This window comes from Solea senegalensis, linkage group LG10 (genome assembly GCF_019176455.1).
Source record: "Solea senegalensis isolate Sse05_10M linkage group LG10, IFAPA_SoseM_1, whole genome shotgun sequence".
Classification (NCBI taxonomy): Eukaryota; Metazoa; Chordata; class Actinopteri; order Pleuronectiformes; family Soleidae; genus Solea; species Solea senegalensis.
In genome coordinates, this window is record NC_058030.1 from 24,176,968 (window position 1) to 24,189,078 (window position 12,111).

General features: G+C 40.7%; 1 protein-coding gene across 3 annotated transcripts in view; it reads right to left on the reverse strand.

Moving 5' to 3' along the window:
- The window catches only part of LOC122775962 (GRAM domain-containing protein 4-like), a 17,389-nt gene extending 6,559 nt beyond the window's left edge, over nt 1-10,830 (reverse strand). Inside the window, exons 1-13 of one of the 3 annotated variants that reach the window (XM_044036227.1) lie at nt 10,510-10,827; nt 8,731-8,871; nt 8,396-8,489; nt 6,894-7,014; nt 6,725-6,792; nt 4,891-5,023; nt 4,752-4,777; nt 3,358-3,449; nt 2,194-2,285; nt 1,525-1,573; nt 1,148-1,219; nt 523-566; nt 343-452 (exon numbers count right to left, since the gene is read on the reverse strand). In XM_044036227.1, the coding sequence (XP_043892162.1) occupies nt 343-452; nt 523-566; nt 1,148-1,219; nt 1,525-1,573; nt 2,194-2,285; nt 3,358-3,449; nt 4,752-4,777; nt 4,891-5,023; nt 6,725-6,792; nt 6,894-7,014; nt 8,396-8,489; nt 8,731-8,844 (1,015 nt within the window). In that variant the 5' untranslated portion in view covers nt 8,845-8,871; nt 10,510-10,827. Of the gene's footprint in view, nt 1-342; nt 453-522; nt 567-1,147; nt 1,220-1,524; nt 1,574-2,193; nt 2,286-3,357; nt 3,450-4,751; nt 4,778-4,890; nt 5,024-6,724; nt 6,793-6,893; nt 7,015-8,395; nt 8,490-8,730; nt 8,872-10,301; nt 10,444-10,509 lie in introns of those variants that run through there. The other 2 variants (XM_044036228.1, XM_044036229.1) reach the window with 2 other exon arrangements.
- Nucleotides 10,831-12,111: the final 1,281 nt, after the last annotated feature.

Here is a 12,111-nt window from a genome sequence, read left to right on the forward strand (position 1 = left end):
AACAAGACAGTAAATATAAGCTTCCAGATTACAGAATCACCAAGAGCTCCACTAAAACATGATAAGAATATATGATATGATCACAAACTGTGCTACATCTGAGAGGTGACGGAGGAACGCTGGTGTGGAAGCCAGTGACAACATCCATGTGTTTGTACGGCGTAAAAAAGATAATATGTGCCGCAAACTTGTAACATTAATAAAGACTGCTTAAGTTTCATTTGTAATGTACATTTGTCGTGATTATTTTCCAATTTAAGATTTTATACAGAGTATGTTGTACTTTTAATTGAAGCACCATGATACCAAACCATATTTACATATTTATGTGTATTAATGTACCGATAATAAATCCCAGCAGGTCGTACGGCAGCAGGCAGGAAGCGATGAAGGCCACCCACAGTCCAGCATACAGCTTCTGAGTTAACTCTGGCTGAACCCACATGAGCAAACTGAAAACAACACATACACATATGAAACGTCTGTCTGACCTGGAAGCAAACATGTTGAGACAAAACTCACTTCTTTATTTTCTCCAGGACGTCGGCCATCCTCCCAAAAATATTCTGCGAGGACAAAACAACAACACAGAGAAAACGTGACACATCTGACACACGTCACAGTTACACCTGAGAGCGTGGACATAATGTCAACTCATATTTGTATGTTTACATCATTGTGCTCCAATAAAAAGATGATAAATAAATAAAATAAAAACCCGGTGTTAAATGGATTCCAGTCCATTATTGGTCAGAACCAAAATAAAGACAAGACAACACAAACTCAAATTAATCTTATTATTACTTTTGTTAGAACTCTGCTTTAGAATGGTTTGATGCTAGCTCAGTTAGCTAGCTTAAAGAACTAATGTATGAGTCTAAACATGACTCTGAAAGTTATTATAAGAGAGTTATGGCCCTAACCCTTATTATAACCAACTACATTTCTGTGTTGATTACAACAAGTAATCAACACTGTGTATGTCCATTCTTGAGGGGCCTCCTCAAATGGTTTCACCCATATTCACACCATGACTCATGTGACTTGAACAACACACATGGTACTCAGGATGCAACACTGAGCCACATACGTAAATCCATGATTGTTCAGACATTTGGGATGTAACAGCTGTGATAATGGGCCTCACCTGGGCCTTCTGGGCGACAACCAGAACCAGCTGGAACTTCTCTGACATTGTCCGGTCTTCCTTAGGAGGCTCCTGAAACAGAGATTAAATGTCACACACTGACACCGATATTCACCTTAAAGCACAATCAGTGATCCACATGTTATTTTGTCAACGTCAGTCAACACAAACTGGACGTCCCAAAACTGACAAGACAGATGTTATTATCATTGACCGTAACCACAGCCCACCACAAATTAATGTAATGTAATATTAATGCAGTCACATATGAAGTGGGAATCATTCAATTTAGGAAAAATAACACAGTCATGTGAATATTTTAAAAATGATTTCTGTTCTGTCCTGATACAGATAAACATGAAAGAGAGTTTGCTCACCACAGACTCCACCAGTTCAGGTACAATGCTCCACTGGATCCTCCAGCCTCTGCGTGCAGAGCATAATGGTTATGGGTAAAACATTTACCAAACATTTACTAAACATTTTCTTCGACTCAGGTTCAGACTCAGCTTCAGCTTCAGCTTCAGGTTCAGACTCAGGTTCAGACTCAGGTTCAGATTCAGGTTCAGACTCAAGTTCAGACTCAAGTTCAGGTTCAGGTTCAGGTTCAGCTTCAGCTTCATATTCATATTCATGTTCATGTTCATGTTCAGGTTCAGGTTCAGGTTCAGACTCAGACTCAGACTCAGACTCAGACTCAGACTCAGACTCAGACTCAGATTCAGGTTCAGACTCAGGTTCAGACTCAGCTTCAGATTCAGGTTTAGACTCAAGTTCAGACTCAGCTTCATATTCAGGTTCAGATTCAGGTTCAGGTTCAGGTTCATATTCAGGTTCAGATTCAGATTCAGATTCAGGTTCAGGTTCAGGTTCAGGTTCAGACTCAGGTTCAGATTCAGGTTTGATTCAGGTTCAGACTCAGGTTCAGACTCAGGTTCAGACTCAGGTTCAGATTCAGGTTTAGATTCAGGTTCACACTCAGGTTCAGACTCTGCTTGATTGTGGAATGTGTTTGATGAAAGAAAGTGGGCGGGAACTGCACTGACCTGGCGATGAGGTAATTTAAGGAAAGGCGGAGGATGGCGAGAAACAGGAACATCGGGATGGCCCATCCGTGCCACGCTGCATACATGTAGACCTTCATTTCAACACACACACACGCACACACACGTGCATGTGAACTAACATAATGATTGAAAGTGTAGAGTAACTGTAAAGATCTGAAAGAACAGAAAGAGCTTTTATTACAGTGTGAGTGGCACAAAGACAGATGAAGACAATGAAGTGTATGAACTTAGATGAACACATGAACACAGCTAATGTTAAATCCTGAAATGTATTAAGGATGGACATGAGACAAGAGAGAGAAATGGGTATTCTGGACACATGACAGTCAGACATACACATCCTGTATATAACAGGAAGCCTGAGGGTCTGTTCTGGACATGTACAGATGTCTCTTATGGTGATTTTGTCCAAACCGACCATATGGTATATTTTGGACCCAACTCCTTTTTGTTCTAAATCTCGACCTGCACCATCATCTCACCACCATGTTGTTCTAAAGAAGGAAGGCCTGGTAAACGACAACATTCTGTCTGAAAATCCATCGATGAATCCTTAACTCCACCCACATAGTCTCTTTACATCACCACGTATATCAGGTATTTTGAGTGGCAATGCCTTTCGCTAATGTTTAACTGCAAGCTGTCTACTTTTTTCCCGATTACAGCTAGCCTGCAGTTAGCGGTCAAATGCTAACATGATATGAAAAAATCTATGATCTATACAATAACAATATAGTAAAACTTCTAAACGTGTCTTTATACGGGAACCTCATCTAGGGCGACAACGGCATTTTGACCAGGGAAAGGGAGGAGGGAGCAGAGGTCACTACAGAGGTCACTACAGAGGTCACTTCAGATGACAAACTTCACCTCTAAAAAAGACAAAGCAAAGATGAATTATGTTGAAAGGAGGCGTTTCTCCACCCACCTCTGCCCTGGTGTCACCTCAGGTGCACAATAACTGCACCACTGGAACGTCCAGCTCCTTAACTTCCAGTTTGTTGTGCATTGCCATGTTTGCTCTTATTTTCATAAAATATCAAATGTTTTTGATGAAAACAGAATCCCGTAGTTTCCAGCAGACATTATAATGACTATATTATGGCAGTAACAAAAACAATGTATTTTGATTCATGGACTCACGATGAAGACAACGGCTGATGTGTAGGCAGAGTACCAGCTGGATAAGGCAGAAAGGTTCTGCAGGAAATGCCTCACTGGTCTGTATCCTCGTTCTGGAAACATGACATGAGGAAGCACAAACTTTGTGTGTAAAATACAAAAATAAAGTCACGCTGCTCTCCAGTGTGTTTTCTCATACCTTGGTATTATAACTGGAAAGGTGTCAATTCTAAATCCTGCAGACCCGACCTTCTAAAAGTTCATCTTCATAGTTATAACTATATTCATTTCTGCTCACCACGTCCAGGACTGTATCATCAGAAACATCCCGTCATTAAAGGATGCTGAAAAGAATATCATTTGAAATCCCCCTGTCAGATCAGGCCCTGTCAGGCCTCAAAGATACACAAATATACCACTCGCCCTGAAAAAGGAGGTTCCCAGAGTCTCTAAAGCTGGCAGAGGCAGACACTCAACCTGCATTTAAAGTTGAACCCTTTCATAAAGCTTATAGTTACTCTGAATCGTCACTTAGTCATGTTGCCGTAGACAAAGCCCTCTCTCTCTCTCTCTCTCTGTTTCTCTGCCTCTCTCTCCCTCCTCCTCATAGTTTTCTCCCCTAGTTTTCTCTGATTCCAGAGCTTCCACGCCACAGCTCAATTACTAGAACCAGAACTATGACTCTATTTCTATATACAGTATTATATACAGAAGCTACTCATTACTGCTCACGTTAACATTATCCTCCTCCCCTCTTCATCTACGGCTTGTCCTTTTCTGAGGCTCACATGAGGAGATGCAACCAGTTGTATGGTATTGGGGCAAGAGGTGTGACGTCACATCCTGGACAACATGATGAAGATGATAATTATTATTAAAGTTATTGATTTTTGAAATGGTCCTGGTCTCCAGTCAGTGTCAAAGTTGTGTAATATTAAAATAAAAATCAATTTTCAAACTCCTGCTATATAAAATACAAAGCATTTACCATTTACCATCTTTAAAGGGTGCACGCCTGCAGACGACCTTGATTCCCCATGAAACATGAAATACATGGTCCTATCTTCAGCACACCAATACAATACTTATGTATGGTCACAGCACCACCTACTGGCAACAACAAGTAGGTCTGGATTGACATTGATCTCTCACAGTGTCCCAGTGGCCACAGGAGGCAACATCAGCTTCCTTCAAGCAGATATTCAAAACCAGGTCCTAGTGTAGTGTACCAGTGTCCAGGTCACAGTCACTCCCCAACGAGCCCTAGTGTTGTATTATGTACTTGATAATGGTCTATAATGGTTTAAGTAAGGCTGTTTTATTATTGGCTATGATAACAGATATGTTGGTTCAGTCCATTCAAAATGAACAAAAGAATGAAATGAAAAGGACAATTTTAACAAAAATATACTCACTTAGTCGTCTCATGTTTTCTGTCAACCTGCGGAAAGGAAAGCAGATTTAAGACAAATGCAGTTTTAACCTCAATGATAAACACGATCTTAGAGAGCGCCAAGGCTACAGGCACTACACGATGTAGTGTGTCCTCCTCACCTCCTGGCGCTGAGTGGCTCCTCTGTCTCTACCGGCGTCTCCTCTGGCTGGAAACGAAAGTCTTCGATATAAACCCCGACATGCTTATAAAGAAATGTCAGGACACGGCTGTATAGAGTGTCCTGCTGTTTATCTGAGAAGAGAAAACAGGAAAGCTGCATGTTAACATACGGAAGTCTGTGCCAAACTTTGTCATCATAAGAACTGGACAAATAAAGCTGCAGCGTGTAACTTTTATATTGCAAATGAATTCACATTATGCTGAATAATCCAAGTGACCCTCTGTGTTTCTCAGTAGCATTGTTTTCAATCTCAAGTGGTGCAGGTGGTGAAGTGGTGCACATACAGGATTAGAAGAGAGAGACTTCATTTACAACAGAGAGTGGATGTAATTTAAATGTCAGCACAATAGAAAAGCGAGTGCAATCTGTCGCAATTAAGAGAAATCACAATGACATTAAGAGAAATCACAACAAAATTAAGAGAAATCACAACGACATCAAGAGTAATCACAACAACATTAAGAGAAATCACAACGACATTAAGAGTAATCACAACAACATTAAGTGAAATCCCAACGACATCAAGAGTATTCACAACAACATAAAGAGAAATCACAACAACATTAAGAGAAATCACGACGACATTAAAAGAAATCACAATGACATTAAAAGAAATCACAATAACATTAAGAGAAACTCTTGCACAACTTTTAAAGTGTTAAAGATCTGGGTGAGATGTGTTTTAATGCCTTCATTTTTAAAACCACATGGTTTTTAAAGGGCCCCACAATCCTGGCACTTCAAATACAGCTGAAGAGTTCTGAGGTTGTACCACCATTAGCTCAGTGGTAGAGCAAGTTGTCTTTCAACCTCGGAGGTTGAGTATGAAAGATGACAATATGCTGCACATAGATGTGCTGTATATAAGTAATAATAATAATAATAATGATAATAATAAAACAGTTTATTTGTTGGTGCCTTTCTGACACTTGAGGTCACCTTACATACAAATGCAACATAAAAAAAAATACAATAGACAATAGAATTGATCACTGAGAGTATGATATTCTGAACAGGTGAGTTTTGTGAGTGAATGAGTGAATGGCAAAACTGTAGTGTAAAGCAGCTTTGAGTGGTCATCTAGACCAGTGGTCCCCAACCTTTTTTCCTTGAAGCCCCCCTTACTTGTGTCCAGGACAAACCAGGGCCCCCCCGACCTGAACCCCTGTCGGGCGTGCACACAAAAAAGAATAAAGTAAAAAGTTTAGGTTTTTGTTCCTATTCTCAGAGTGTGTATAGATAAAAACTGTCCTGTGCTTCCGTCCAATCAAAACCAAGGTATTGTCTTGTTTTCTTTATTTGATCCCGGTGAGTCTTTGGTACTTTTACGTTTCTCACACAACAGGAACGTGATGAGGACAAATAGCTTAATAAACTGAAAGGTGGACCAAACAAATGATAGTTTTTATTTGGATGATACTGACTTTTTTTTTTCTATTCAGTAGTGTCTGACTGGGATGCACAAATATAACTATATTAACCTCACAAACTCAGAGCAGTCAAAGCTCTATGCCCCCCCCATGTGATCTCTGGTGCCCCCCTAAGGGGGGCTTGGACCCCAGGTTGGGAACCATGAATCTAGACTAGAAAGGTGCAATATAAATACAAACCATTTACTATTTCTTGGCTTCAAAAACAACAGCCTGGTCTCTTTCTCCCTCTGTTTCTATAATATTGGAAAGTCTTGGCCTCACTGTATAATGTATATTGTGAATTGGTGCTAGTAAGAAGTAGTGATGCCAAAAGAAAGATAGAGTGATTGCACAGCTCACCTGCACTGCTGCCTGCAGGTGTGTCGGGAGGCGGAGCTTTAGGTGTCTGACAGGCTGAGTCGTCATGGCTGTGCAGTTTTACCACATGAAAAAAAGAAATCAGTGAATCAATCCACAAAGAAACAAGCTGCTCTTTCCATCTCATTAACATATTTCTATTAATAATGACCTAGATTTCAAGATGTCGTTGATCTTCTGCTCCAGCTGGAGGCGCATGGAGCGCTCCTTTTCTAGCTCCTGCTCCAGTAAATCCACGTTGGACTCTTGTTTAAGTTTTCTCAGCTCCTCATCTGAAACACACAGAAAACCTTTATGTACTGCCCTTCTCCAGCTGGCCATCTAAAAAATGCACCAGAATATAGGAAATAGCATCTGACAGATTCAACATTTTCTGGGGGAGGAGCCCCAGACCTCCCTGTCCCGTATGCACCCACTCTTGAACAAATAGGGAGGTCCTTATATATCTGTGCCCAGTCGTTCATAATCCGTCTGTATTGATACAATTGATAATGTAACATTATAGTGTGACAGTTGTGTCAATAATCGTCAAGCACAGGTGACTCCGCGTGGTGGGAGGGGGGCCCCCCAAATCAAATTCTGTTTAGGGCCCCCTGAAGGCCAATATTGCAGCCTTGAGTATTGGCCGATACCGATATCAATAGGATATTCATTTCTCATTTAGTAGTGTGGAGTGTTAGAATAGGCTTGATCAAGTGATATTACTTAAACTGAGAACACTAGTATGAGACAAACTGACCCATTTATTATTAACTAATGGTTCATCAATTTTAACCTTCAACATAAGAGTATTGGATTTTTTGCCATGTTCATTTCATACAGTCTATGGTTCATTTCATCAGGAGGAACGTACCAAGTGCTAATGGGGGTGTTTTCAGAGCTGCCAGGTAACAGCGTGTCTTCAGAGAACACCCCCCTTGTTTTCACTCTTTTGGATTAGCCCAACCCACACAGGGTGAGTGACTGTCCGCAGGTAAACCCGGAACCCGGGGACCGGCCCCGCAGACGTACTTAGCTCCGTGTGTGGAGCTTCAGGACACAAACGGAGGCTGTTGAAAGTCGACAGGTGGCGCTGGTTTATGAAATAATGTTGTTTTAGCAGCTCGCCTCAGGATGAGCTAGCATGGTGCTAACGGCTAGCTTAGCCTCTGATTTCAGAGGTTAAAGAAAAATGTTTAACCTGTGAAATAGCAGTAGCACACACACACACTGTTGTTGTGATCATGTGATCGACATGCATCCAACACGCTGAGCCCACGTGATCACAACGGGCGCTGCTGGATAGAAGAGCTGGAGCGGAATGGACTGGAGATTTCAGAGGCAGTCCGATATAATCCAATACTCGTTTTTTGGCTGATATCGGACCGATATCTGATATCAATATCGGCTTGGGGCATCCCTAATTATTATAATCGTTATTATTATCAATAACGACAAACAACATGCTAAGTAGTGCAGACCAGAGAGATTTAGGTTTTGTGTTGTCAGAACCGCTCATCACCTGCTTTCTCTCTCTCCCTCTCGCATGTTTTTGGCATTGACAAATGTTTCAATTCACTGAAATCAGACTGGTAGCCCAAATGATTAATCTTGATTAATATTTGAATTTTTTGATGATTCATTATTTCTCACCAATAACACCAGAATACTCACGTAAGAAGTGTTTCTCCAACAGGGCAATTTCTAGGAGCTCTTGGACCTCATTCAGATCTGTCCTTGGTTCATCTTGAGAGACTGCAGGACTTAACTAAAAAAGAAAGCATGGATTTTGTGTCAGGGTTTGACACAAAAATAAAAGTGTCACAATTATCCTTTGGGGTTGGTTTTCTTTGGTTAGTTACTGGGAGCATTAATTATGGTGGAGGGAGATCTGAATTGAATAAAGTTTGGCCCATAATCTTCAAGTGTCTGCAAGAATGCTCAAAATCCATTAATGCATTAATGCATTAATGAATTGATTCGTCCTTAAATCAAGAAGATGTCAAAACCTCCTCTGTGTCCCCTGTGTCCTCTGTCTCTTCTGTGTCCGATGTGTTGGGTGACTCTGCCAGCTCATCTCGTCTCTGGCCCCTGAACCGGATCCTGTCCAGTCGCTTCAACATGACGGGCGTCTTCGAGCTGAGAGTTTGCTGCAGAAAAACAAATAAGAAAAGGATCAACATCAAACTGAAAAGATGCACCATGTGTGTCCATATCATTTTTAAATCAAGTTAAGTCAAATTGAGACTTAAGTCAAATTTAGATAAGACAGAGTAAATTTATCCGGCCACACAGCAGAACAGTGGCTAGCGTTGCTGTCTTAGAGCAAGGTCAGCAGTTCAAATCCCAGTTTGACCAAGGCTCTTCCTCCCACAGTCTAAAAGCATACCTGAGATAAATGGTAAAATAAACTGTAAATGTTAAAGCTGTTTGTCCCCGTTCCATTATTGTGAACAACAAATGTGTGAACAGGAGTTTAATTCATTCTAATTAGTGGATGAATTGTTTATGTTACGTACACTAAACAGAAAGATGGCTCTGAAAACGCAAACAGAGAAAAACTGATGATGACATCAGGACATTGAAAGAGGAATGGAGTATTAGGGCCACACTTTTTTGAAACATGTGCACTGATCATGTTTTATACTGTGTCACACGTCATTCAGTGCAGTTATTATGGGACAGGGTGGTCAGAGAGAGTTGCAGCCCTGACCTTAAACACTGTCAGTACAAGGTGTGAATGTGTTGACACTAAAATGAACTGAGCTGTCTGACTGGTCGTGCTGTGTTTGATTTAAACAAACCGGATGTGAACACGCTGTGCTCAGACAATATCTCCTGTAGTCTCCGGTTTGCCCTGGATTCAAACACACTAACCGTGTCTTTTTGCAGGAAGAAAAGCATGTTTTTGATGAGACGCTGCACAGATGTGTGTCTGTGTGTGTGTGTGTGTGTGAGTGATGGGGAGAAGCTCCTGAGGACGTGGTCATGTGACCACTTCAGATCCAAGGAGACGTTCGCCCTGAATGTGTGTTCACGACAGATTATAATTCTGGGAGGGGAAAACTCACCAGTGATATATCACAATTGTATACAAATGAGATTGTTTTCCCCCAGAATCATTTATATTAACTTTATGAGTAGAAACAGGTAAAAAAAAGAAGACGAAAAATCTGTTTTATCTGCAACTTAGGTGTTTTCAGTGGGTTATTTTTTTATAGTATATCATTTTATTTTAATATTTCTATAAATGTAAGAGCTTGAGAAGACCTCATACTGTAAGTGTGTGTGTACGCATAGAAAATAATATGTCTTTAATCTTGAATTCACACAGTTTCAGACATGACTTAGATGATCAGGCTACATTACTCTGCAGCTACATTTATGTTGACAAATGATTTTGATACATTACAGTTACATGTTTTTCTTCTTCCACACAAAGACAAATTATTCTATGTAAATCACATAAATACAAAACATTGTTTTTCTGTTGGCAGCCACTGGATGATATGATTAAAATGAGGGGCAGTCTTGAGCTTTTCAGATCTAAATCTCGCCGGTTTAAGTTAACTTGTTTCACCTTCAGCTGCTTCCAAATCCATTTGCTACGAGGGTTCGGGTTTGCCTCTGAACTGCTGACAGCCAATAATCTGCTGCTGTTTACCTGCAGATGTTACAGGAACCCGACATGTCTGGACAACCTTTCATGTCGGAGTCAGGGAGTGAGAGGGTTAGGGAGGAAGGAAGTATGAGTGGAGGAAGGAAAAACAAACTGAGGAAAGTCGTACCTTGAACCTTGAGCCCGGCGTAAACGTTGCCTCTTCTCTCCAAACCTGTTTCACCTGTTAGAACTGTTCCACCCTCCTCTTACCTCTGTCCCGATAATAAATCCTCACTTTGGTTCCTGTTCCTTTACCTCACATAAAACTGACCTCTGTCGGCAGAGAGAGAGAGAGAGAGAGAGCGAGAGAGAGAGAGAGAGAGAGAGCAGAGAAAACCTCAGCCCTTTGTTTCTCCTGCACGCAGTGAACTGCACTCATCGTGTTTAAAGGATCGACATAGGATCGACCTTAAGGTTGGGCTGAGGTGCTTGTGTCCTGGAAATTCCAAAACAAAGCAACATGAGCAGTGATAGGATGATAGAGAGAGAGACACGCCTCCTGCCTGTAGCTTCCCAGACACCTTCACACTACAACAGTCATAAATCAGACGGAGATTGATTATTATTATTATTATTATTATTATTATTATTATTATATAAGTTTTTAAAGTTAAAGTTAGTTTTTATTAATCCCCTTAGGGAAAGTATTCCTCTGCATTTTGACCCATCCTAGAATTAGGAGCAGTGGGCTGCCACAGTGAGTGGCGCCCGGGGAGCATTGGGGGGTTGGGTACCATGCTCAGGGGTACCCCAGCCCTTTTCGGCCGGGTGGGGACCTTCTGGTTACAAGTCAAGTTCCCTTTCCACTTGGCCACGGGCTGCCCCGTGGTAATATAATATAATATGATATAATATAATAATATATTTAAATAATAAGTTATTTCAAACGGTTGCGATGCATGTTGAACTGTTTTAGGCATTTTTGCAATGAAATTGAATGAGCAAGTGATAAATAGTTGTGATAGTAATAGTATACACTTTGTTGTCCGTACCAATTGCATTCATGTCTTCTTGTGTAGTCGATGTAAGCAGTGTTCATTTTGACAAAAATACCATTTAGTTTTAGTCATATTTTAGTAACGTTTTAGTTTTAGTCGACTAAAATCGAATGGGTTTGCTGCTTCAAGTGTGTTGTGCTTTTACCTTTGAATTTGTCTCCACATGGTTTACAAAGAGTACAAGCGACGCGTGATACACGCGATTGGTGCAAAGCAACATGACAAATGCTGCGTCTGTGCGTTGTCTTTGTATGTAAAGTTGTCATGTGACAAATTTGTGTTTCGTCCGGTGTGAAAACAGCATCACCATCATTCCAGGATATTAAAGGATATTAAATTCTATTCCAGCCTTCCAGTTCTACACTGTTAGCACTCATATTACTATCATTGTAAACCCTCTGTATTTACACAGTACATTCCACAGTGTTAAATATGCAGTTTTAAAGTTCACTGACTCTTTCAGATTTATTACAACAACAGACTGAGTCAAGTGCACAAGAGGAAAGAGTTCATTTAACTTTTAAATTCTGATCTGGACCAAATACACTCACACACAAATAGACTCTTTAAGTGTTGATTTAACATATAATACATAACTGTGTACTCTCTCTCTCTCTGGTAAAGTTCCTCGTCTGTGTACACTGGTTCTCCCTCTGTGAGTAAGTTCCTCCTCTTTGTACTCGTGTTTTCTCTCTGTGGTAAAGTTCCTAGTCTGTGTACTCTGGTTCTCT